This window comes from Acomys russatus, chromosome 27 (genome assembly GCF_903995435.1).
Source record: "Acomys russatus chromosome 27, mAcoRus1.1, whole genome shotgun sequence".
Taxonomy (NCBI): Eukaryota; Metazoa; Chordata; class Mammalia; order Rodentia; family Muridae; genus Acomys; species Acomys russatus.
Window position 1 is genome coordinate 35,993,272 of NC_067163.1, and position 26,937 is coordinate 36,020,208.

At 43.0% G+C, this 26,937-nt stretch overlaps 2 protein-coding genes across 2 annotated transcripts in view; one reads left to right on the plus strand and one right to left on the minus strand.

Moving 5' to 3' along the window:
• Window positions 1–10,830, minus strand: part of Trappc11 (trafficking protein particle complex subunit 11) — a 45,867-nt gene extending 35,037 nt beyond the window's left edge. Inside the window, exons 1-7 of the mRNA XM_051169656.1 lie at window positions 10,587–10,830; window positions 7,843–8,068; window positions 6,712–6,881; window positions 4,958–5,028; window positions 3,679–3,793; window positions 1,103–1,202; window positions 711–784 (exon numbers count right to left, since the gene is read on the minus strand). Of these exons, the coding sequence (XP_051025613.1) occupies window positions 711–784; window positions 1,103–1,202; window positions 3,679–3,793; window positions 4,958–5,028; window positions 6,712–6,881; window positions 7,843–8,068; window positions 10,587–10,594 (764 nt within the window). The 5' untranslated portion in view covers window positions 10,595–10,830. The remainder of the gene's footprint in view (window positions 1–710; window positions 785–1,102; window positions 1,203–3,678; window positions 3,794–4,957; window positions 5,029–6,711; window positions 6,882–7,842; window positions 8,069–10,586) is intronic.
• Window positions 10,831–11,189: 359 nt separating this feature from the next.
• Window positions 11,190–26,730, plus strand: Rwdd4 (RWD domain containing 4). Its single transcript, XM_051169661.1, has 6 exons — window positions 11,190–11,355; window positions 16,096–16,176; window positions 22,396–22,505; window positions 22,586–22,733; window positions 24,068–24,185; window positions 26,390–26,730. Exons 1-6 carry the CDS (start codon window positions 11,332–11,334, stop codon window positions 26,494–26,496), a joined length of 588 nt encoding a protein of 195 aa, XP_051025618.1. The 5' UTR covers window positions 11,190–11,331; the 3' UTR covers window positions 26,497–26,730.
• The last annotated feature ends 207 nt before the right edge of the window (window positions 26,731–26,937 follow it).

The window sequence follows — 26,937 nt, forward strand, 5'->3', positions numbered from 1 at the left end:
TGTACATGAAAAAATCTGAGCTAAAACAAAAAGATAAAATTTACTAAACTGCAGCTGCTATAAACAAAGGGATAAAACTCCTAACCCCGTCAACCCACCTGCAGCTAACCTTTAAGGCTCCAAGCAGGGCCTTCAAGTACAAAGTGATGTGATAAACTGAACAATTAATGATAAAATCTTATGTGAATGGAATAAATAAATGTCTAATGTTTATTATGCTTTGAAAATTAGTTTCAAGACATTTACTGAATATACAAATAGAAAAATACAAAAATGAAGACAATTGTGACACTGATTTCTTTAGATCATGAATTTTAGTTAAATTAGACCAGGAGGTTTTGGTGACAACTTACTTCTGATGTTAACATGGGAAAAAAACTACGTATTAAATATATGAATATAAAAAAAATAAATAAATAAATATATGAATATAACATGAGTATCTTAAAATCAAGGTGAAGCCGGCATGGTGGTGCATGCCTATAATCCCAGCATTCAGGGAGGCAGAAGCAGGCCGACTGCAGTTGAGCTCGAGGCCAGCCTAATCTACAAAGTGAGTCCAGGACAGCCACAGCTACACAGAGAAGCCCTATCTCAAAAAAACAAAAAACAAAATGAAACAAGGTGATGGGGGTTCATAGATGGCTATAATTAGGATAGTATCATTAACATCCAGGCAATAAAGATTTAGTTTGAAAACAGAAACTTACTTCAGAGCATTTTGTGTGTCTTGTTTCAACTCACTGAAGAAAGCTATTTTGAACTGATGTCTAACAAACAAAAGCTGAAAAGAATGAGTATACACTTATTTTAACATGAAAATGATATTTATTATAATGCATTCAAATACATAGGAAATTATTCAAGCTTAAGTTTACAATGTTTCCAATAAGGATATGGCTAAAAATGCTTCCAAGAGCTCTGACAGGTAAAAGAGTTTGAAAATAAGGGCAAAAGAACTTTTTTAAGAGCTTAAAAGAATAACCTTTAAAGTACTAAAACAATTTAAAATATCAATACTGAAGAAATAAAAATCATCTCAAAACTAACCAGGGATGAATAATCTGCTCTTGAATGCTTTTATTAGTTATTTAAAATGTACCTGGTGTGTTGTTTTATTCAGAAATTCTTTATGAGATTTCACTCTTCTGATCTCAGTGTAGTAATAGGTCTGAGCATGCTCATAAAATGCATTTTCTAACCTGTTAAAAAACAACAAGCAGTACAGTTACCCAAAACCAAATTCTTTTCAAGAATGGTATTTATGCCAGGTGGTGGTGGTGCACGCCTTTAATCCCAGCACATGGGAAGCAGAGGCAGGCAGATTGCTGTGAGTTCAGGGCCAGCCTGGTCTACAAAGTGAGTCCAGGATAGTCAAGGCTACACAGAGAGACCCTATCTCAAAAAATAAAAACAAAACAAAAACCTGAAAACAAAACAAAACAAAAGAATGGTATTTATTGAGAATAAAAGTGTTGGCCAACCAGCCAAGGACAATACAGGCAGTAAACTTTAAACCCCTACCCAGATCTAGCCAATGGTCAGAACATTCTCCACAGTTGAGTGGAGAGTGGGATATGACTTTCTCATGTACTCTGGTGCCTCACATTTGACCATGTCCCCTGGAGGGGGGGACCTGGTGGCACTCAGAGGAAGGACAGCAGGTAGCCAAGAAGAGACTTGATACCCTATGAGAATATACAGGGGGAGGTAATCCCCCTCAGGAACAGTCATAGGGGACGGGAATAAGGGGAAAATGGGAGGGAGGGAAGAATGGGAGGATACAAGGGATGGGATAACCATTGAGATGTAACAAGAATAAATTAATAAAAAAAAAAAAATGTTGGCCAACACTATACTTTAAGATTAAGATGAAAAATGAAGCAATGTATAATCTGGATTTCTAGAAAAAAAAGTCTAAAATAAGATTTTCCCTAGTACCACTGAAAATCATTTATAACACAGGATAACAGATTTAAAAACCTTAAAATTAATAGAAATTAGGTGATCTCTGATATTATTTTTATCCCTACTATAACTTTATAAAATATCTGAAAAAAGATTTAAAATTGAATTAGATTTCACTATTTTTTATTCTTCTAAGATTTAGAGTTTAAAAGAATAAGAAAACTTATGGGGAGAATAAAAACAACTGGCAAACAAGATAGAAATACCATTGGTGTTACTAAAGCCTGCTTCAATCATGACTCTAATATAAGCACCAAAGAAGCGGTCTGAGCGGTGCCCAGAAACACTCCACATCCTGGATAGAGGGAGAACCGGCTAGAGCTAAGTGTGCAGGGCGTGAGAGAAAAAGGAACCCACAGGCAACTAACAGGGGACTTCGGGTTTCTCCTCATGAGAATATAATGTAAGTTTAACCTATATGCAAATGATTTTTTACTACATCTGTGGAAAAAACCAGGATAGGTCAAATTTTAAAATCAAATATTATATTTATTTCTTTACAGACAAGGCTTTAAACTCACTAGTGTAGCCCAGGCTGGCCTCAAGTTGGTTATCCTCCTGCCTCAGCCTCCTTGGATTATTGGCATGTGCCACCATATCTGGCAGATAATGTATTTTAAATTGGATTTTCTAGATTAGAATTTTTTGTTAACTTTCAAAACTATAGTTTTAAAAATATTAAAATATGGAAATAAAGTTAAGATTCTAATCTTGAAACAAATGTTATTAACTTAAGCTTGTACTGAAAACTTTCCAAGTGAGAACAATAGGGACGGACTGTGAAATAGCTGCAGCCAGAACGTCTTAATAGTGTCCTCACTGAGGGAAAGATAACCTTCTCAAAGGTGCCAGGTTTTTGTTGTTGGGTTTTTTGCTTTGGTTTGATTTTTTTTTTTTTTTTTCCTTTTTCGAGACAGAGTTTCTGTGTGTCACCTTGGCTGTGCTAGCCTCATTTTGTAGACCAGGCTTGGCCTCAAACTCACAACGATCCACCGGCCTCTGGCTCCCGAGTGCTGGGATTACAAGTGTGCACTACCACAACTGTCTAAAGAAGCTAGTTCTATCTCTAGGATCTCAGGAAACACCAAAGATAAGCTTGTTTCAGTTTCCAAATGGTCTGCGCACTCAGATAAACCATGTGCTTACCCAGCAAAACAGACCAGAGGACAAACAGGCCTGGCTAACCCTTCAAACTTAGTTATACTTGGGCAGGCAAGATGACTGAGCAGGTCATTACTGCTTGCTGCCCAGCTGAATAACCTCAGTTGGAGGGACAGACGTGACTTCCCTAAGTTGTCCTCTGACATCTGTGATATGTGCATGCCCCTGTCCCCTGAGTCATTAATAAACAAATGCTATTTTAAAAAAAAAACCTAGTTACACAGAATTAAACCCTTTTCTGCTTTTAAGCCAAACAGGTTAAATAGTTATAGATATGCCTGGTTATCAGGAAAACGTTGCAAGAGCCTCACTGTTGGTTGGTTGGTTGGTTGAATTTTGAGACAGGGTCTTACTATGTAGCCCCAGATAGACTGGAGCTTGCTAATGTAGACCAGGCTGGACTCAGACTCCTTTTGTCTTTTCACTTAGTGGCTGGCCTAGCAGAACTTCACCATCCACGGTGTTTTTAAGAACGTTTTGCTGTTTGTAAACCAAGGGTCTAAGCGACCAACCTCCCGTTCCTGGAGAAGGACGAAAACCCTGACTGACCTTATGATGTAGCCCACAAGGTGGTCAGTGTGGGGCAGCACAAACAGAGACTTGCCGGAGAGTTCACACACACTGCATAAAGCTGCAGCCCGCTCTGACGCAATAACATCTTCCCCTGTTGACAAGCCCCAAAGAGAAACAAAGCACAAGTGTCAGCTTTCTGTAGTAAAATTTACCCAAGTTTGTTCCAGGCCCCTGTCACCATGGCAGACAGGGAGCAGCTCGTCCTGAGGACTCGGGGCTCCCAAAAGTTACTGTGTTCGTATTTATTTGGAAAGTATGGTACAATTTTCTCGTGGGCAAAACAGACAGGACAAATAATGCCCCAAACCACATCACATGGCTGATTCAAAGCTTAAGTATCAATGGAAGCAGTCATTCATGGAGGAAGTTTCCCAAGTCTCAGAATGCTACGCTCTTCAACATGGCAACCAAAACCATTCTATATTATGAAGATCTGGGAGGAAAGGAAAGACTCGTTTAAATGAAGCATTCCCCTGCCTAATAGTACACATCCTACGTTTCTTTGTGTGAGGGTAAATTTTAGGTAGAATCAGACAAGTAAGTAACACTTTAAGTGACTGCTTTGTCAACTGATACATGCATACATGGGGGCTAAGCCGAAATGAACAAGTAGGCCTCAGCATCTGTAAGTGTGACTGGCTTTTATTACTTATAACAAGCACTTGTTGGTGCACTACTGCTGTCCTTTTACTATTTATTGTGTGTGTGTGCACGCATGTATGTGCATATGTATGTGTGTGTGTTTTGTATGTGAGCACACATGTGTGTTTGCACATGAGCCACAGTATACCTGTGGAGGTCAGAGCACAACTTCCATGGACTGGGTCTCCCTCTCCACCAGGTGGATTCTGGAAAGTGATTGAGCTCAGATGATCAGCAATTGCCCTTACTTGCTGAATCATCTTCTTGGCCTTTTATCAGTGCTTTTTAAAAGTTAGCATACTTGGGACATGGTGGTGCACACCTCTAATCCCAGCACTCTAGAGGCAGAGGCAAGGGGTCTCTGTAACTTCGAGGGCAGCCTGGTCTACAAAGGGTATTTAGGACAGCCAGGGCTCTTGTTACAGAGAGAAACCCTGTCTCAAAAAAAGAATGAATGAATGAAAGAAAGAACTCAAACAAACAAACAGACAGACAAAAGTTAGCATACTGTCAGCCTCCAAATGAACATGTAAAACATTTAAACACTAAAAAAAAACCTCTACCTCCTGGTATTAGCAACTAGGGCATAAAGCAACAGAGGACCTTCGGATACCTGGAGGTAAAGGCGTTTTCTTTTGAATGAGGACAACCGCAACCTTTGTGTTCCTCCCTTGCAAACTTTGCCTGCAGCAGAAAAATAACAATATAATTAATAAAGCAGCTAATTTGTATTAGCTAAACTATTTCAGATGTCACATAAAACACAAACTTCACAGTTCAACTGAAGGTAAATTTCACCTAAAAACCAGTAAGATCAGAGAAAATCTTTTCCTACAAACGACTGCATTCCCACAATGTATTCCCCTACCGACCTCCGTTTTCAAAGTATAGTCTTATATCAAGCTTACAGGCTTACTAAATCTGCTTTAAAAGGGAAATTCAAGGGCCAGCAAGATGACCTAGGTTGACTCCCCGACCTCACATAACACAAGGACAGACCACATTCCCCCAAACGAGACCTGCCTCCCAAGTAAAATAAACAGATGTAAAAATTTTAATGTGAAATCTTAACAGACACTTCTTGATAAAAATTATTTAACTTACTTCTTCTTAATGCTATATTAGTCGTCTAGAATAATTATCTTAGAACTACACAGTGATAAAGCAAAAGTCTTATGGGGACGAGTGAGACACCAGGGGGTAAAGGGCTCACTATGTAAGCCTGACGACCCGAGTCAAAGTCCCAAAACACATGTGAAAGTTGAAGGAAGGAACCGACCCTCCATGGCTGTCTTCTGATGCCCACACATGAACACAAATACAACTCATGCACAACACATACACAGTAAAGATAAGTAATTTGTAAGAGTCTTATGAGAGTGCGAGAGAGATGCCTCAGCAGTTAAGAGCTCTTGCTGCTCTTCCAGAGGACCAGAGTTCAATTCCCAGCAACCTCTGTGAGATGGCTCACAACAGTCTGCACCTCCAGCACCAGGGGATGCGGGCACCAGCATGCATATGCATGCACACACATTCACATGTACACACATATACACACATACACATTATAAAATATATCTTTTTAAAAAATGTTCTTTGAAAAAAAAGTATTTTTCGAGGCCTGATAGTAAATTGTTAACTCCCAAAGAGATCATAGTATAAAACAAAAAGTTGGAACTTCAGGCTAAATTGTCTTCTAAATTTCTTCACACCCTTGGCACTGTATAGTTAATACTTACATTATCTCTTAGAAACAGAACAAGTTTCAGTGGAGGTTAACAATCTCAAAGTAACCACTGCACTTTAAACGGTTTTCAGGTACTTTAATGAGTGTTTGTAAACAGGGCTGAGAAATGGCTCAAGGTTAAGTGTGTTGAAGGATAATTGATCACATCTTGAACCCCAAGAGTGTGTACTGGAAAAGCCTGTTTCTAGTTTGGTGTGGCTTTAATCCAAGAGCTTTCTGTGAACAGTCAGCCATAGGTCAAGACGTGGAGCAACCAACCAGCTGACAGGGAATGAACAGAGGAAAAAAACAGAGACTAAGAGGAAGCCTAAAGGATGGATGGAGAGATGCACAGGAAGTAGAAAAGAGGGACATTCAATTTGAAGGTTTTTAAAGACAGAGTGGATAAAGAGAAGGGGCTTTTTCCTTCTGGGATGTTGGCTGAGTAGGAAGGTCAGCTGAGTGCTTTCTCTGCCTCTCTTAGCTAGCAGGCTTTCACACCAGCATCTGGCTCCTGAGTCTTTATTGGTAAAATTGAACGTTTGGGATTTTGTTCAAAACATCAGAGTGCTTGCCTAGCACACACAAGGTTGTGTAACCAACAGACACTTGGGTACCACCGCGGTCTGCCAGCACCGTACCTGACGATTTCCACCCGGGTGGCACACTCAGATTGTTTTTCTTTCCACTGAGGCTCGTCCCAGTCCAGCTCATAGAACACAACCACCAGTGCTGGCACCAGATTCAGATGCTTGTTCATCCAGCCGGTCTTTAAGATCCCTTTAGGAATGTACCACTCATAGGACGTTCTCTGCCAACAGCGACAAAACTGGGGTTATCTGATAAGAAAAGACACAGAAACCACCTCCAGCGGGCCGGGCACTTTACACACACTTGCTTTACTCAGTGTGCACACACCGCCCGTGTCTCAGATGAGAAAGTCAGCCCATCAGAAGTTAACAATGGATGTAAGTGCCTTTAAGTTCTACAGCGGAACCTCAACCACACAGACACCACACTGCGTGTGAGGAAGAATGGCCAAAGCGAAGGAGTCCAGTCATGCCAGGGGTCTTGGCTAGTGTGAAGTAGTCAGCCCCTTTCCAGGTCTACTTCTATCCTTGTAAAATATGGAAACGATCTGAAACCCACTATGGCTTCATCTGTTTACATACTGCCATGACAGCACTTCACCTTACCTGTGGATAAAATAAATCTGGTCTGAAAACTTATGAAACTGAACCCCACTGCAAAGGTCATGGGTTCTATCTGGCAGTGGAAATGATGAACAGCTAATGTGGGGCCTTCCTTTTGTGAAGACTTTGTTAAAGTTAAGGAGATGTGGGGGTCATTTTAATGAAAAGAAAAGGGGGTATAGGTGGGAAGGATACTTTCTGCACAGCCTAGGACTACCTGAGCTCCATCCTCAGGGCCCACATGCTAGAAGGACACTACAAGTTGTCATCGGACCTACACACACACACACACACACACACACACACACACACACTAATAAATACATTTCTTTAAAAAGAAAAATATAGGTTCATAGTATAGTAAGCAATGTAAGTAGTCCTTTTGAGATTAAAAATAAGTGCCATTAAACATATACCTATATTCCATAGTACATGAAAACACCTGTTTTCCCTTAGGTACAACAGTCACCTTCGCCCTGATAAACTCAGGGGTTGTCCAATACACACAACAGAAACAGGGCTGTGAGTATAAAGAGGACAGGGATTATGAATGACTGCACGTGGTCCTAAGGTCATTACCTTTGATCGACATTTTGGGTATTCATGGTCGCCTGGGAGCACCTTGAAAGAAATTGGTACCCGATCAGCTCTCCGATTGGCACAGAAAGCATCCCAGACTGCTCGATGGACAGCATTATACACCAAGTCAAGGCCGGTGAGTGTAACAAAAGCCATAGGCCGGCAACATAATTCCACAGGGAAGTCCCACTGTGTGGGGCTCATGTTTAAGACGTCACAGAAAGATCTGAAATACAAATGTCAGTATGTTCATAATCAATTTTAAAAACCAACATCAATATCTAATATGTAAGTATTACAAGAAGATAAAAGGCTCTGCATGTACATAGTCAAGCAAACAGAAGAGAACAAAATGAAAACTTTAATTCTTCAGTTAGACTTATGAAAATTACTAATTGCAATGTTAGACTTATGAAAATTACTAATTGCAATGTACAGCGGTGGTGGAGCATGCCTTTAATCCCAACACTCAGGAGGCAGAGATAGGTGAATCTCTGTAAGTTCAAAGCCAGCCTGGTCTACACAAAGAGTTCCAGGACAGCTGGGGCTACAGAGAGAAACTGTCTCAAAAAGCAAAAAACAAACAAAAGTTACTAATTGCATTGCCTTCTAACCCCCCCCCACGCAAAAACAAAACAAAACTGTAGTCAATTTTCAGACCACTATTTTTAGCACTATTTCAAAATATACATCAAAGTTTGGGGTGAACAGACTAAGAAAGAAAGCAGGTAAGCGATGAAATTAAAATAGATCTAGCCTGGCATGGTGGCGCATGCTGCAATCCCAGGGCTCATTGACTTACGTATATAAGAAATCCAACTTCCTCTGATTTCTCTGGAATTCCAAACATCTAATTTCTCAATGCTTAGAATAGAATTCAAATAACATGTTCCTTATCTAATAGCTATTTTCTTGCTTTTCCTAATATAAGACAATGTAATAGGTAAAGGAAAATCTCTAGGAGAAACACTAGTAATGAATGAAAAAGTGTAGGGCATGTTTCTGTTGTGTCCTTTAACTAACTCTACAATAAATGCAGATGTGCATTGACCTGAGAAAATGCGTATATAAAAATGTGCTTATTCCAATCAAAATTGTCACCATATTTTTTAAATGATTCCTTATTTCTGAAAGGACTTATCATATGCTTCTTTAAAGAAGTGACTGTCACCATCACATTACACAAAAGACAGCATGAGAATAGTGAACTGTAAAATGCCACTTGTGTTCCCTAAAATGTGGATTATCTCTAACTGAAAAGTTAATCACCCTTACTAGTTAGCTATCTCCTGCTTAAGGGTTAAAGGAGCAACAGGCATTAAAAAATGATTTGGGAAGCTTCCCGGAAATGACGTATGTCTACAACATAAGCTTGCAGAAGTGCTTTGAAAGACTTTTGGGAAGGGTTGTGCTACGGGGGCAAAGAAACGCATTACTTCTGTGGGTTTTAGGATGAAGAGCAAAATAGCCTAGGAGTGGTCAAAATATAGTATGGCTCCTACATTCGCCTAGCACCAAACAGTCTGGACAAGAGTGTGATAGCGCTGATTTTCCTGAATAATTCCAGAGGCTCAAAAGACATGGCTGTGGTCCTTGAATGTGGAGTGGACAAGAGAGGAAGTAGAAAGAACTTACAACGTTTTTTTAAAATTAGTTCTGCCAGAAAGGAATATAGTACGAGTCACATAAAGAATGTTAAAATTTCTGGCAGTTACATTAGAAAGTAAAAGAGAAGCAGGCTCAGAAAGCAAACTCCTGTAAAGCCAGCACTCAAGAGGCAGAGGCAGGAGGATTGCTTCAAATTCCACAGTCTACAGGGCAGCTCCAGGCCAGCTAGGGCTATGGCGATCTCAACTCCCACCCCCCCACACACACACACACACGAGAGAGAGAGAGAGAGAGAGAGAGAGAGAGAGAGAGAGAGAGAGAGAGAGAGAGAGAGAGAGTGTGAGTGTTCTGTAATTTTAGTTATGTTCCATTTAAGCCAAATGTATTCTGCAAACATCATTATAAGCTATCGGTGAGCTTTTAAAAACCTATTTGTGTACAGTCTTCAAAGTCTACGTGTATTTTATACTCACAGCACACCTCAGCTCAGACTGGACAATTTCAAGTGCTCTATAGTCACCCGTGGCTACTGCCTACCACACCTGACAGTGTAGCTCTCGCCCATCTGTTCCAACAACGTCATGAAAACTGACTGCATCAGCAACCCCCGCCATAGTCTGCCTTACAAGCTTTGGCGCTTGCAATGGCCCTGCTTATGTTGTAGATTTCAAAGGGATGGGGCAGGACAAGTTCTAACTGAATAGAATTCAATGACACACAGGAAAGAAATAATTTCCTGATCTCCTGGAAAATAATGGAGAAACAAAGCAAACTACTGATAAGGAGGGGACATACAGAAGTCCAAAGTAAGTCCTCGGCACCAGGGAAATGATGTGACAGCTAGCGTAGAGGAGAAACAAGCTAGCCCAATCAAAGTATCTGCTAAAGAAGACGGCTATCAATAAACAGGTGGTTCAAAGGGCAAGATGTCGGCTAGCAGGCAAAGGTTCAGAGACGTCCAACTGCAAAAAGATCAAACGCAGGAGGATAAGCTGGTGAAGGAAAAAGGGGTAACACAACCTGGGTGAAGACACTGTCCCCAGGGTCGCAGCATTCACCTCTGATAGCTGCAACTGGGAAAGGAGAATAACCTCACAGTCCTAGAAACGGACGCAACCTTCCTCCATCACTCCCACCTCTCCATCTAGAAGTACGTGATTTCTTCTTTGCAGTTGAAGGAGAAATGCCAAGTTTGCACCCGTGGACGCCACAGGAAAACGCAGGCCCCCAAACCAGCCGGGTTGGCCCGGAAGGTCTCTGGGCCCAACTCACCCAGGCCACACGCCCTGGACCTGCTGCGGCTGCGGCGAGTCGCCGTCAGCCCCGAGAGAACCGGGAGAGCCACGCAGAAGCGTCACAGAACGCGGCCACGGAATCCCGACAGCCCAAGCTCCAGAGCCGGCTGCAGAAGGCGAGACTTCCTTTTCCCCGCCTCCGCTGGCACAGGAAGCATTTCCTGGGCCTGAGTGACAGTTCTCTACACCAGTCCCGGAACAGAACGGAGCTCCGGGTTAGGAAGGTGCTCCGTTTCCTACAGGACAACGAGCTGGGGGCGGAGAAAGAAGGAGCCAATAGGGAAAGCGATCGTGATATGGGGCGGGGCCTCTTCGTTACCGCCCCCTCCGCTGCTGGTCAGAGGTCTGGGTGTCCCCAGCTTAATGCGATCCCGCTTCCCGGGATCCCATTTAACGAGACCCCGGGTTCCCGTCCCACAGTCGACTGCCTAGTGCCTCGGCCTTGCCGAGGGCCGGGAACGCGCGAGCTCGTATCCACGGCTGCGAGGAGGGTTTCCCCAGACCGAGGCGTGGAAACGGGGTGCCCCGGCCTCCCGCCCGCTGCCCGCGCGTTCTTCGCGGTTGCGATCGCCGTGCACCCGGCACGATGGGTGCCAACGAGGACCAGGAGGTGAGAACCCAGAACTAGACACCCCAGTCCCGGCGCAGGTTCCAACGTGGGGCACCCGGGGCTCCGCACGTGCCCTTCGTGCTGAGAGCCCTCGTAGCGTGCCCGGGTATCCCACGTTAGCCGATTCCCTGCCAGATGGCACCCGGTAACAGTGAGGGCAGCAAGCATGAATGGATCACGTGTGACTCAGCCTTCAGCTCTCATTTGTTTATTTTTCCCCCTCAACCCCGGGGATCTCCCCAGATTTCCTTGCTAAAATGAGTGTCCTTGGTCCACGACCCTGGTGTACCTCGCTGTCCTTAAATGCCGTGTGTGGCTTAAAGGCGCTTGTGTGTCGAGTATTCTGTCTTAAAATCTGATGGCCTTTAAATTTTTAAAACTTGTGGTCTCGTAGAGAGGCTTGAGGAAGTAAAAAATCTGTGAAAAAAAGAATGACCCTGGTGTCTCTGTGAAGTCCGCTCGTCAATCTGTTGTTGAGTGAACATAAAATGTTTTGAGCGTCCATTTATCACAATCAGAATTTTGTATACTTTGCGCTTTGATTTTTGAAAGTGTCCTTTTGATACAGAGTTGGAGGGGATGGATGCTATAAATCGTTTGCCACTGAACTTTCTAATTCTATAATGTGTCCAGATGAGGAAGAAAGAGTGGCTCATTGACAAATACATGGTTGAAAATGTGAGATAATAAAAATGTTAATTACCCTAATTTGATCATTGTGTAATATGTACACTGTAGGGGAGATAAACATGTTTTTCTGTTGACCCTAAGTGTGGGATGGGAAACAGACTAGTGAGAGAGCAGGATGTTTTTCCACTTAGAAGGCAAACCAATTATGTCGGGGAGCTTGGATGTTGCCAGCTGAAAACATCCTAGTAGAGACTCTTGAGAGGGGACACACACACACACACACACACACACACACACACACACACACACACAAAAACAGGAGGCTTGAGAGAGGACTTGGGATTGTTTTAGCTGTTCATCAACACTTCTAAGAGATGCTCCTAGAGAGAACTGCTCCACGGAAGGCTTCGGGGCTTCGGGGCTTCGGGCTCCAGCCTCAGCTGCTGGTCCAGATTCCAGCAGCAACCTTGGTTGAATTGCGGGTTTGCTTAGATCCTGCTGACTACCCCAGGAGAATGGTTCCTCGGAACTGATATCCTTAAGGTTTCATTATTGTGTTCTTTAATCTCCTTTTCCTATTGTTTGGGTAAGTTGGGTTCTAAGTGAGGTACGCTGTTAGAGAGTTCATAATAAAGTATAATTGTTAATAAAATTGAGCCTACAGTACTTTTCAAAGGGCTGCATTGTACCCCATAAGTAAATACAATTTTAAAAATAGTTGTATTTTATGTACATGACTGTTTTGCCTGCATGTATGTGTGGGCGCCACTCACATGTCTGGTGCCCACAGAGGCCAGAAGAGAGTGTTGGATACCCTGAACTAGAGTTCCAGACTGCAGTGAGCCACCAAATGGGTGCTGGAAATGGAAACAAGTCCTCTGGGGAACTCTGAGTCATCTCTCCAGCCCCAATAAATACAACTATATTATGTGTCAATTTGAAAATAGTTCTTGCAGCCAAGCACAATTTAACACTTCTTGGACTTGACTGATAGACCATCACCACCCCTGGTGGCTGACTGCACCCCAGACCTAAAGAATCAAATTTCTGTGGTAGAGCCCAGCAACCTTTGTTTTTTAACAATGGAGCTTTATTCTTCCTCATGATATGTGTCCGGATCTTTGTGGGGGTTGTTTTGTTTTGTTGTAGACTCAATTTTCTTAACCAGAATATTTTATTAACAACTTAGTTAACCAAAACAGTAGGAAATGAGGATTAATGGACACAATAACAAAACCTTAAGGATATCAGTTCCAAGGAATGATTCTCTGGTCAGGAGCTGCAGGATTTCTTCCACTGGAACCTGGGGTAACCAGACTCCAGAGCCTCAGCAGGAGCTGGAGCCCTGAAGCTTTCCCTGGAGCGGTTCTCTCTAGGAGTGTCTCGAAGTGCAGCGATGAACAGCCAAATCTATCCCAAGTCTCCAATTGGCCCCGCTATCCCAAGTCTCCAATTGGCCCCGCCGCCAGTGCTCTCTGGGCTCATTTATATAGCTCCTCCCAGAGTCTGTTCCCAGGATTTTTCTTCTGGTAGCAATTAAGCTCCTACACGAGGTAGTTTGCTCTTCTAGTGAATTAACCTCACCTGTTCTCTCACTAGACCGTTCCAATCCCACACTTGGGATCCTAAAGAACAGGTTTCTCTCCTTCATTTTGTTTTGTCTTGTTTTTGAGACAGAGTTTCTCTGTGTAGCCTTGGCTGTCCTGGACTCGCTTTGTAGACTAGGCTGGCCTTGAACTCACAGCGATCCATCTGTCTCTGCCTCCTGAGTGCTGGGATTAAAAGCGTGCTCCACCACACCGGGCAGTGTCTGGCCACCGGGCAGTGTCTGGCTCTTTGAAGATAGTTTCCTGCCCAGTTTTTTTGAAGATGCTGGCTTTGAAGAATAAAATGAAACAACAAAAACATCATGTGTTTCCTGTTTGTTTTTCTTCAAATATCTTAGGGCCTTGGCTATCCTGAAATTGAATGTGTAAACAGGAACTCCCTTTGCTTATGCTGAAACTGTGGTGGAAAAGTAACTTTTATTCTCCTGGCTCAATTGTTGTCTGGGAGGCTAACTACCTCCTAAGGCTGCTAACCTAGGCCTTGTCCTGGAAGCTTCTACCCTCCATACAATCTAACCTAGGCCTAGAATGTTTTCAGCCTCTGAACCTTACTGCTTAATAAACTCACCCTTACTTGTTCTTTCTGAGCTCTGGGCTGGTGGTTCAACTCCGCTGTTCTGGCTCAAACTCCTCTCCCAGCTGACTTATTCAATCTGGCTTCTCTCTTGGCCTGGAATTTCTCTGCTTGGCCTCAAACTAGCTCAGCAGTCTGTTCTAATCTTCTGGTTTCTTCTCATTTTCTGGTTCCTTCTGTCTTCACCTGAGTGAGGTTTCTCTCTCTCTCTCTCTCTCTCTCTCTCTCTCTCTCTCTCTCTCTCTCTCCCCAACTTGTCTTTCTATTACTGTCCTTGTAAAACTTCCTCTTCAATCTGTAAAACTGCCCTTTAAGTAGCTTCCCTTTTCTCTCTCTTTTCTTAAGAGTTGGGTATATCCCATTCTGTCAAATCTTCTCTGATTCCTCACCTTTTCTGCCACTCAATTAGCCATCACTTTCAAACATGGGTGCTTCCTTCTACAAACTAATTTTACCTTCACTTGGGATTAAAGGCAGGTACCACCATGTCTGGACCTACACTTTTCTTTATCTGATACTTGCTCTATACCAGACTGGCCTTGAACTCATATCTGTTTGTCTCTGTCTCCTGAATTAAAGGCATGTTTGTATTCCATTCGGATCCCACAGACCTAGAAGATCTCTGGATGTGATCTCTGGCCAGAACAGCCATGTTTGGACTTAACATTCCTCTACACTGTGGTATCACACCGTCCTCTGATTTACTGTCAACATCCATTTATGCTTTATACAAAGCAGCTCATTTCTTATCCTCTACTTACACAGTTAGGTATTAATGCAACGTCTACTTACGCAGTTAAATATCATTAGCTTGATTTTAAAGGACTCGAGGGTGGCATCTTATTTTGCATTTTAACAAGCTTGTGTTCTCTTTTTTTGTTCCTGCCGAAGCCATTCATTAGAATATGGGAAAAGATTATGGCAGGAGTTACGATACATTCTTGAATCCAATTTGGGTTTTTCTGGTTTTCTTTGTTGTTGTTTGGTATTGTTTTGGCTCTGATCTGTTCTGTAAAGGCATCCTTGCTGGAATCTAAATAGTTTGAGTCTGGTGACTTTCTCTAATGTACAAAGTTAGGCTAGGTCTTGTGAAGCTTGCTGGATCCTAAGGATTCTAAATTTTCACAGGTGTTGGGTCCTATTTCTTTATAATCTAGTCTAAATTTGTACATGGAGAATAATCCAGGTCACCATCTTTAGTCTGTAGAATTAATGACAGTTTTTAAAAACTAAAACAGATACCCATATATTTGTTTCTCCAACAGCTGTCACACACAGGGGTTGAGATTTCTCATTTGAAGGGCCACAGTATTCCAAGAACAAATCCCAGGGCAAGAGTTTCAAATTAGCATCTTCTTTTATTCCTTCAATCGTCTTGAGTAGGTCCTGTCAGTATTCTTACAGATACTCTTTCTTGGGCCTTTTATGTACTACTTAAGCCTTCTATCACTCTCTGAAAATGACCACAAGAATAAGTGATGGTCTTTTGTTGTTTTGTTTTGTTTGAGACAGTTTCTCTGCGTATCCTTGCCTGTCCTGGGCTCGCTTTGTAGACCAGGCTGGCCCGAACTCACAGAGATGTGCCTGCCTCTTCCTCCCTGTGGCTGTTATGTTCTCTTTAAATGGAGAACTATTGTGCTTCCTAATTTTCATTTCCCAGTTTAGTGCATTTTCTATTCTCCAGGCTAGTTTGGGAGGGGGGATTAAGTGAGCTGGTACAATGTAAAAATTATTAACAATGCCCAACAAATATTCTTATAGACATATTGTTGTTATTATGTACTATGTTGGTCTGCACACATATAAGTGTTTTAACGTCAATAAGTTAGGCCACATTTTACATAATTGAGTCAATTTGGATGAGACGCTAAAGATCCCATGCATGCCGCTCAACAAATCCCACTGAATTTTATTTTATTTTATTTTCAGATGGAATTAGAAGCTTTGCGTTCCATCTATGAAGGAGATGAGAGTTTCCGGGAATTAAGTCCAGTTTCGTTTCAATATAGGGTAAGACACAGCGTGCACAGTGCATGTGGTTTTGTAGAGAATCTGCAAAACCTGATTCTGTCCTTTAACTTCGCAGTTTAACTTTCTGAAACTTTTATTTTTTCTAAAAGTGGTTTGTTTTTCGTTTTCCGTGGGGGGGGGGGGGGGGGCGCCACAGAGGCCAGAAGGAGGGCATCAAGTCTTCTCAAGCTGGAGTTGCAGGTGGTTGTGAGCCACCGAAGGTGAATTCTGGAAAGCAAACTAGGGTCCTCTGGAAGGGCAGTAACACCTGAGCTGTCTCCTCAGCCCTCCTGACACAGTGAAAGAAAACTCATCACTCCGACATTGTTATAGATAACATTTGAAAACTAAATTCAGAACCTGTTTTGTGTGTTTGTGTGTGTGTGTGTCTGGGTGTGGGGGGGAAGGGGTGTCTGGGTGTTTTGCTGGCAACTATGATTATGTACCACATACATGCCAGGTGCTCACAGAGCCCAGAAGAGAGCATTAGAGCCCCTGAATTATGAGCTGACATGTAGGCGCTGGGAAGTGAACCAGAGTCCTCTAGAAGAACAATCAGTACTCTCAACCACTGAGCCATCTTTCTAGCCTAATTCAGAGCCTTAAAAAGAAAATTGACTTGATTATAAAATGGTAAAGATAAAAGAAGTGTTACCTAAACTCTTGCCACAGCTGATATTGATATGTAATCCTCAAACTTGCTTGTATTGTGGACAGGAACAGGAAATGAGTTTTCTTTTGTTTGTTTCCCTATAAGCCAGAGCATTACCTTGTAGCTCAGGATAGCCTTGAATTCTTGACTCTTTTACCTTAATCTCACAAGGGGGGAATGCATTCTCTATGGCAGTGGTTCTCAAACTTACAAGTGCTGTGACCCTTTTTTACGCTTATGGTGACCCCCAACTATAAAATGGTTTTTGCTGCACTTCATAACTATAATTTTACTACTGTTATGAATCATAATATAAATATCTGTGTTTTCCCATGGTCTTAGATGACCCTGTGAAACGGCCATTCAAACCCCAGAGGTGACCCAACCCACAGGTTGAGAACTGCTGCTCTATAGCAATTCCTAGATCCTCTTCAGGTCTGACTGTCTCTGTGCTGCCTCCATCCGTCTAAGAACTAGGCTTGTTACTTTACTCGCTGCCAAAAGCAACTTGAGGGTCAAAGAGATGAGAATGCTTACTGTGTAAGCCCCACTGCCTGGACTGGAAACCCATAACCCACATAGACGTAGAAGGCAAGGAGTGACCAGAAAGCTGTCCCCTGTGTACTGTGGTACATGTATGCCCCCCATCACACATACACAGTAATAATAAATAAATATTTAAAAAAATAAAACTTCAGGCTTTATTGTGGCTTACAGTTTTTAAATTTTTTTAAATTTTTATTTATTGGTGTTGTGCCTGCGTGTATGTCTGTGTAAGGCTGTCAAGTTATAGACAGTTGTGAGTTGCCATGTGGGTGCCCGGAATCGAACCCTGGCCCTCTGGAAGAACAGTCAGTGCTTTTAATCACTAAGCTATCTCTCACAGTTTGAAGGTACAGTCCATCAGTGGCGGGGAAGTCATGACGGAAGGCTCCTGTGTGAGGCTGTGATCATAGTGTCCCAAAGTCAGGAAGCAGAGCAAGAGAGAATACTTCGGCCCAGTTCTCACTCTCCTGACCCGGAGCCTGACTCAGCCTGTGGAACGGTGTCCACATTGGCGTAGGTCTTCCCTCCTCAGTTTACCCAATCTAGAAAGCCCCTCTCAGGCACGCCCAGAGGTTTGTTTCTGTGGTGATTCTCAATCTCATCTCATCTAGTTATATCCTCATTTCAACAACTAGGGAGCTCTTTTTTTAGACAGGGTTTCTCTGTGTAGCCTTGGCTGCCCTGGAGCTCACTCTATAGACCAAGCTGGCCTCGAACTCACAGAGATCCACCTACCTCTGCCTCCCAAGTGCTGGGATTAAAGGCGTGCGCCACCACTGCCTGGATAACTAGGGAACTCTTAATGGCCAAAGGTCAATGTGGAATTAGGACCTGGGCCCTTCTGTTTTAAGTCCAGCTGCCTTCTCAGATTTCTCCCAGCCACTGCCATCTTTTCTTTACCAAAGAGACACCGAGAATTCCTGTGTACTTTCCTAAATGTCTCCATTAACGGCACCAGTGATGTGCTGAGCACAGTGTGCGGATGCTCTGCATATGTATGTTTGCTCTGGAGATAGTATCTCAACAGTCAAAGGAGAAGAGCCAGGGTTTTGCCTAGTCGGCCCCTCTCTTCTTTCACGGAGCAGTTTAGCAGGCTCCTAAATGATTCCCTGCTTCTATATCTTTCTTCCATTCCCTCTTACACTGTGCTGTTCAATAGACTGCTGGTTAGCTGTCTGAAATATTTAAGTAGTAGGCCATAGCCTGTTTAAAGAGGTTTCTTCCTGGGATTCTCATGCCTATAGAATGGTGATGGCTCTATTCTTCACCCCATAATCAAAGTTCGCTTTTTTAAAAACGTTTATTTTTTTTGTTGTTGTTTATATGAGTGTTTTGCCTGGATATATTGTGTGTATGTGCATCGTGTGTGCCTGGTACTCTTAAAAACCAAAAGAGGGCGCCATATCCCCAGGAGCTAGAGTTACTGGCTATTGTAAGCTGCTGTGGGAGTTTTGGAAACCCAACCCCAGTCCTCTGGAACAGTGGCAAGTACTCTTTTTTTCTTGTTTGTTTCTTTTATCTTGGTGGTTTTTTTTGTTGTTGTTGTTTGTTTGTTTTGCTTTGTTTTTGTTTTTGTTTTTGTTTTGAGACAGAATTTCTCTGTGTAACACTGACTATCCTGGAACTCCCAACGGAGACTAGGCTGGCCTTGAATATACAGAGATCCACCTGCCTCTGCCTCCCTAATACTGGATTTAAAGGCGTGCACCACCACAGCCCTGCCTGGCAAGTGCTCTTAGCATTGGAGCCAGGCCTCCAGCTAATGCAGTCCTCAGCATCTTTTCCCCCTTAAGTATTGTCTTTGGATACATTGTAACTCTTCATCTCTCATATCTCATCCATCTGGCTTCTCTAGGACCTAAATCAACCTCCTCTGTGACATATTTGGCTCAAGTGTGTCTCTGCCCTTAGTGTGAAGCAGAATTAATTTCATCATCACTTCATGCCTCGTTTTACTTTTAAACGTTATCCATTCTGCGATTCTCTAAATCATTAGGTATCTTTGAAGACAGGAGTGGTCCTGCCTCTCTCTTTAATACCATGAGACATTGGCAGTCTGTTTCTAAGTACGCCTTGAGTAAGGACTTGGTGGTCACGTGGATTATCTGTCACTTTCTACTGCATCCTTCATGACTGTGACTGACTCATACTGACATATCAAGGGGTCCTCACACGTAGATGCTGTGTCTATGCCTCAGCGTTCATTGACACCGAACGTAGCTGACCGTGGGAGAATGGGAAGCCGGGAACGGTGGCACATGCCTATAATCACAGCACTCAGGGAGGCAGGTCACTATGAGTTCGAGGCCAGCCTGGTCTTCAGAGCAACTCCAGGACAGCCAAGGCTACACAGAGAAAGGAGGAAGGAAGGAAGACGGGCAGAATATAAAGATGAAACAAATAATAATTTGAGGCAAAACTTTTTTCTAATTATTTTACTGTGTGTGTGTGTGTGTGTGTTTGTGTGTGTGTGTGTGTGTGTGTGTGTGTGTGTGTGTGTGTTGGAGGAGGGGCACATGCATGCCCAGCACCTATTAATTCCTTGTCCCCTGCCACTAAGGTGGGTTCCCGGTTCAAGCTCAGGTCTCCAGGCTTTACAGCAAGTGCCTTTGCCCCTCTAAGCCATCTCACAAGCCTCTGAAGTGAAAAGCTTGATTCAGGCAAGCATTATTAACAGACGCTAAAATCTCTAGGCAAAGGTTGCTAGGAAACAGGGTGGTGACGTAGTTTTCTGCTATTACTGCACAGATTACTTCTTCATTACCTCTACACTGAAGATATTATCCTCAGTGGTAATTCCTGCTAGGATGCAGCGAGAGCTGCCGCACCACTTCTCCTCACAAAATGGTCCATCTGGATCTGAACAGAGGAAGTAGTCATCTGTATTTGGGGATGTTAGTCAAGAAAATTGGACTAGACTCTTTGCTTTGTTTTTCAAGTTTCTCTGTGTACCCTTGACTGTCTATAGGCCAGGCTGGCCTTGAAATCAGAGATCCGCCTGCCTCTGCCTCCCGAGTGCTGGGATTAAAAGTGTGTGCCACCATGCCCGGCTCCCGCTTTGGGTTTTGTTGAAGCATTTTATTATTTTTGTTTTTATTTATTTATTTTTCTTTTGGTTTTTGAGTCAGGGTTTCTTTGTGTAGCATGTCTGCCCTAGAATTTTCTCTATGGACCAGGCTGGCCCCCAATTCACAGAGATCTGCCTGCCTCTGCCTCCCCAGTGCTGGGATTAAAGGTGTATGCAACCACCACCTGGTTTATTGAAGCATTTGAAAATGTCATTAGTTATTTATGGGTGAAAAGAAAAATCGCAGAATATCTTTTATAGCTGCAGACAATCATCATACCCACCAAGATTTCCACATTGATTTAAAAATCTCACCTAACATATAATTTATATCATAAATTCCCCAACTATGATTAAAGTGTCTTTTGATTAACACCAATCTCTCCCCTAAAATCTAAAATTCATCAAAGGTTTATTGTACTTGGTTGTCATATCTTTCTAGTCTACCTTAATAGAACTCTCTCTCTGGCTTTTTAAAAGTCTTTTATGACATTAAGAGTCTAAGCTAGACCCAGGTGGTGTTGGCACATGACTTTTTTTTTTTTTTAATGTACATTTGGTGTTTGGCATACGTATATGTCTGTGTGAGAGAGTCAGGCCCACTGGAATTTAAGTTACAGACCAGACAGTTGTGAACTGCCATGTGGGTGCTGGGAGTTGAACCAGAGTCCTCTGGAAGAGCAGCCATTGCTCTTAACCACTGAACCATCTTTCCAGTCAGGTGAGAGGCTGGCCTGGTCTGCAAAGCGAGTCCAGGACAGCCAAGGCTACACAGAAAAGCCTTGCCTCAAAAATAAAACAAACAAACAAACAAAACAAACAAAGTGGGGAAAATCATACATGTTAAAGGAGCAGGTCCTCATTTCTGCAGTAGACGGAAATGACAAACGGGGTTTAGTAAGTATATATACACCAATGAGTGTTTATGGTGCCAGGTTAGCTTTTCCTTAAGATTAAAAGCATTTTAGATAAAAAGTTGACAGAACAGAAGACATTCTTTGTTTTGCTTTTCGAGACATGGTTTCTCAGTGTAGCCTTGGCCGTCCTAGACTCGCTTTGGAGACCAGGCTGGCCTCGAACTCACAGCAGTCCACCTGCCTCTGCCTCCTGAGTGCTGGGATTAAAGGCTTGCGCCACCACACCCACCTCAGAAGACATTCTTTCCAGGAATTGTTCTGTGGCCTAAGGCGTTCCTCTTCTTCGGTCTTTGCTTTGCCTGTCTCCGTTTTACACTCCATTTTCTGGCCTCTGGCCACTTGAACAGCATGTACCAGTCTCCAAAAGACAAGGTGGTTCAAGTTTGCAAAGAATTATTTTTTTGTCCATTGCCTCTTTTGTTTTCTGATACAGAGTTCCTCTGTATAACTCCTTAAACCAGGTTGGCCTCAAGCTCAGATTCCCCTGCCTCTCCCTCCCAGTGCTACTACACCCAGCTCCGATATCATTTTGTTCTTTGTAGTTGATGTCATGTCTTCACCTTAAAAAGCAAAAAATGTAAAATGTATCCTTGGTATTACAAAGCTGGTACAGGCCTTTAATCCCAGCACTGGGGAAGTAGAGGCAGGTAGATCTCTGTGAGTTCGAGGCCAGCCTGGGCTACAAAGCAAGTTCAGGACAGCCAGGGCTACACAGAGAAACCCTGTCTCAAAAAAAAAAAGAAGGAAAGAAAAAGAAAAAGTGGAAGGGAGGGGGGAATGAAAAAGAAAAAGCTAGCAGCTGATTGAGCAATGGGCCATCAGCAGAATGAAGCTTCCAGAAGCAGGAAGGGACAAGAGTAGAAGTTGGAAGTGTTTCTACCCCCCTCGCCCTTGGTTGGTCCTATCCTGTACCTCTGAACTTCCTAGCATGTTACAGCCCTGATTTTGAACAAGGAGTGTTGGAAAGAATCATTTTGAAAATAGTAATTTGGGTCTTCTAATCATTTCCCACAAGCTTAAGACTCCCTTTCCTTCAGATAGGTGAAGACGGGGATCCTAAAGCCTTCCTGATAGAGATTTCCTGGACGGAGACGTATCCCCAGACGCCCCCCGTGATATCCATGAACGCCTTTTTTAACAACACCATGTGAGTGGTTTTGTTTCCGTTGCTCTTTCGTTTTCTTCTCTGTCACTGACTCTTGACAGTCTGGTTTCTCTGCCTTGTAGCTCCCCGGCTATAAAGCAGAGTATCTTAGCCAAACTGCAGGAGGCAGTGGAAGTGAACCTCGGCACCGCCATGACCTACACGCTGTTCGAGTACGCTAAGGACAATAAGGAGCAGTTCATGGAGAGCCACCACCCCGGCAACCCCACGGCGAATGCGGTGAGTGCCCGCTTGGTGCTGCCACATGGTTTTGGTCTGGCCATGTTAATTAGTTGTTTTTTAAAAATTAGGAGTCTGTGTCAGATTTAAACAGAAAATTACATTTGAGTTAATTGAGAACAATGAATCTTAGATTTCCTCAATTTCATGGAGAAAGCGAAATTATGTTGTCGATTTTTATACTTCAAGAAAGGTTAACATACTTCTAAGCATCAAAATTGAAGCCAGGCATGATAGCATATGTCAAGTCTTGTCATATTTCCATTTGAGGCTCAAATGGGTTCAGATTTTCCCTGAACTACTTTTAGCCCTATGACTTTGGCCACCGCTTTTTGTTGTTGTTGTTGTTGTTGTTAATTTATTTATTTATTTTTATTTTATGTGCATTGGTGTTTTGGCTGCTTGTGTGCCTGTGTGAGGGTGCCAGATCTTGGAGTTACAGAGAGTTGTGAGCTGCCATGTGGTTGCTGGGAATTGAACCTGGGTCCTTTGGAAGAACAGTCAGTGAGTGCTCTTATCCCCTGAGCCGTCTCTCCAGCCCCTGGCCAGCTTTCTTAATCTCTGTGTACTCAGTTCCTCATTGGTTAAGAGGGATTATAATTGTGTCCAATTTAGAAGATTGTGGTAAGGCTCCAATAAATGCTATATGTAGTCACAGCATGTGGTATTTTAGATTTTAGCTAACATAAATGCTAACCATGCAAGCCCAAATAGGTTAAAGATTTTCTTCAGAAACCAAGAAGCCCTGGGTGGGATGTGTGATTTTTCTAAAGATTCACCAATAAGACAGTGAGCTCAGTAATTTAGACAATTAGTTAGAACCTCAGATTTTCAACATAAATGTGGCAATCGGACTTCTTTCTCGGGTCTTGCTTCCATCGCTGCCCTAAAGTTGTGTCATTGAAAGTGAACCTCTGGGGGCTGGAGAGATGGCTCAATGGTTGAGCACGCCACTTGCTCTTCCAAAGGTCCTGAGTTCAATTCCCAGCAACCACAGGGTGGTTCACAACCATCTGTAATGTGATCTGATGCCCTCTTCTGGCCTACAGGTGTACGTACATGCAGGCAGAACACTGTATACATAATAAGAAAAAAATAACTCTTTATATAAAAGAAAAGCTGAAAGTGAGCCTCTGCAAGAGCAAGGCCAAATGCGCAAGGACACCTGGCTGAATGAGTGAATAGTGGTAATAGTGGTAATAATATGCCTTTAGTTTGGTAAATTAAAAAATCCACCATTCCCTTCAAGATGTGGCTGCGTTTAGTTTAGTCTAAATCTGGTAGGTCTTAAGGTGTGAGTCTAAAATCTATTTCTGTTCTTGTAGACACCTATAGCCAAAATCATCTCAGTTGAAACTCCCAGCACAGCCCCATCAAGTAAGAAAAAAGAAAAGAAAGAGCAACTTTCGAAAGCTCAGAAACGCAAGCTGGCGGATAAAACAGGTTTGCACTGTTGTTCTTTGTCCCTCTTTACCGCGGGAGGGAGATTGATTTTGCTGTGGTATGGGTGCTTGATATGTTTAGAATTATAAGATTAATTCTTTGTTTTGTATTCAAGATAGGCTGTCTCTGTGTAACGGCCCTGGCTGTATCCTGGAACTCACTCTGTAGACCAGGCTGGCCTCGAACTCACGGAGATCCGACTGCCTTTGCCTCCCAAGTGCTGGGACTAAAGATCTGCACAATCGCCCAGCTAATTCTTTAGTGTGTTCTTAGGGCATTTGAGTCAGAGACCCTAGTCTATTCTTGGAGCGTCTGAGTCAGAGACCTGTTGGTCACAGTACAAAAATACTCTATCTATTGCTATTTCATTATGAGATTGTCATTTGAGGAAAAGCTAGTGAGTCACAACGTAATTACAAATACTCCCATTGAGGAACATAAGAAAAATGGACAAAGCATTTTGTACAGTATCCTGCCTGCACACTGTAACATGTGGGACTTGATTTACCTGTGTGGCAGGTGTGTACCTATCAAAAGCTGTGTGAAACAGTTTTCACCTGCAGTTTGTTGCCTCATTCCGTCTTAGCACAGTTATTTAGTATATTTTTGCCTGTAGCTGACTTATTATACAATAAGATTTCAGAACAGAATTCCCATGTGTCTGAAAACAGACTCTTCAAGAAAAGGATCAGAACCTCCAGCTCACATCAACAGTGATGTTTGCTCTCTTCTCTAGCACTTGGAAATCTGCAAACGGGCATCAGTCTGATTTTTCCCAATTAGGGAAGAAGAGACCATTGCTGTATGTACACACACACTTACATTAGGGTGTGTGTGTGGGTGTGTGTGTGGGTGTGTGTGTGTACACGTGTATGTACAGTGCCCTCTAGAACTGGAATTGCAGGCAGCCTCCTGGTGCGGGTGCTGGGAACCAGTCTCTGATCCTGTACGGGCAATAAGTGCGCTTAACTGCCAAGTCACCTCTGCAGCCCCTGCCCTTTCTTTTATGAAGGGATCATAGGTTTACTTTTGTTAAATGTCTGTTGATAATAGAATAAAAAGGAAGTAATACTACATTGGCCCTCAAACAAGATTTTGAAATTGGAACAGTTTGTGATATAAAAAAGTCTTCACGTTGTTCGTTCTTGAGTTAGGCAGTGGTAGTGTAAACAAGTGAGGTTTTTTAAAATTAGCCATTGTAGTGTGTTTCCTAGAAGTTTGGTTACTGTCTCTTTAGAGTATCTTAACATCTGTGTCAGTTGCCTTTCATGCCTGTAGCCATTTTCATTAAATAATATCTCCCGTTCTTGTGCCTTTGATGATGCCCTACCAAGGTCCAGTCTCCCCAGGATGTGGGAGTTTGTGGCTGAGAACTTCCATACTAACTACAGCTTTAACAGTTTAGCCTGTAGCCGGGTGTGGTGGTGCACGCCTTTAATCCCAGCACTCGGGAGGCAGAGGCAGGTGAATCTCTTTGAGGTTGAGACCAGCCTCGTCTACAAAGAGAGTCCAGACCAACCAGGGCTACGCAGAGAAACCTTGTCTCAAAAAACAAAACAAAACAAAACAAAAAGGTTAGCCTCTGCAACCAAACTGATGATATGACTATGTGCCCTCATATGACTTTATGACATAAGATTCTTTTTTTTTTTTTTTTTTTTTTTTTTTGGCGGGGGCGGAGGTGGTTTGGTTTTTCAAGTCAGGGTCTCTCTGTCTTAGCTTTGGCTCTCCTCCTGGACTCACTTTGTACACCAGGCTATCTTCAAACTCACAGCGATCTGCCTGCCTCTGCCTCCCGAGTGCTGGGATTGAAGGCATGTGCCACCACGCCTGACGTGAAGCCTCTTCCTCAGATGAGCGTTGGCCTCACAGGAAGTAGTGCTGTGCCCCTGTAGGGGGCGGCGCGGTCGATCTCACCCCTCACTTTTCCTTGGTACGTACATACATACGTACACATACACACACACAAAGTCGTTGGGGTAAATGTAAAAGGGGGTGTGTCTCACATACTTTGCAGGTACTTCCAGGGTGGCACTTTAAGGTCACAAAGATAATGCGAAACTATTTTTTGAAACGTAGTAGTGTGTGATGCAGACCCTCCATCTACTTGTTGTATGCAGTAGTATAAAAAGTATTACTTGCTAGGGTGTCGGTTCATTTAATTAGCTATTGGTCTTAGTAAAGTTCCCAATTTTGTCCTCCAGATCACAAAGGGGAGCTTCCTCGAGGCTGGAACTGGGTCGACGTCGTGAAGGTATGGCATACTTACATTCAAGTCTTCAAAGTTGTTAAAGTTACTGCCGTCAAATAACGAAATGTGTATTTTCCATTTTCCTTCCTGCTGCCTTTGGGGTTTCCTGGCTGTCTGTTTGCATCTTTGGACTCAGCACGTAAGTATTTTTGAAGTCTTTACGTTCTCTGTTTCCTCGGTATTCGAGGCTCTTTTCTCAGAAGAGCAAGCCCTGTAGCTAGAAGCTTGGCCCTGGTCCCTCTGCTGTGCTGCCATCCTGCGCTCAGTTTCACTGTGGAAGAGATTTGTGCGAATCCAGCCATTTCTGGTTGAGCTGGATCATAAAGAGATCTAAAGAAATGGGAAACCAGCACCACTCTAAGTCTTGATTTAGAAAATGTAGTTACTATTGAGGAGCTAGAGAGATGCTCAGTCAGTCAGGGGCCTGGTGTGCAAGCACGAGGCCCTGAGTTTGCATGTCCATCCACATAAAAAGCTGGGTTTGGCAGCATGCATCTGGGA

Coding starts and splice junctions, on each gene's coding strand:
- Rwdd4 (XM_051169661.1), top strand. CDS start 11,332: ATGGGTGCCAACGAGGACCAGGAG. Junction 11,356..16,095: donor GTGCCAACGAGGACCAGGAG/GTGAGAACCCAG, acceptor TTTTATTTTCAG/ATGGAATTAGAAGCTTTGCG. Junction 22,734..24,067: donor ACCACCCCGGCAACCCCACG/GCGAATGCGGTG, acceptor CTGTTCTTGTAG/ACACCTATAGCCAAAATCAT.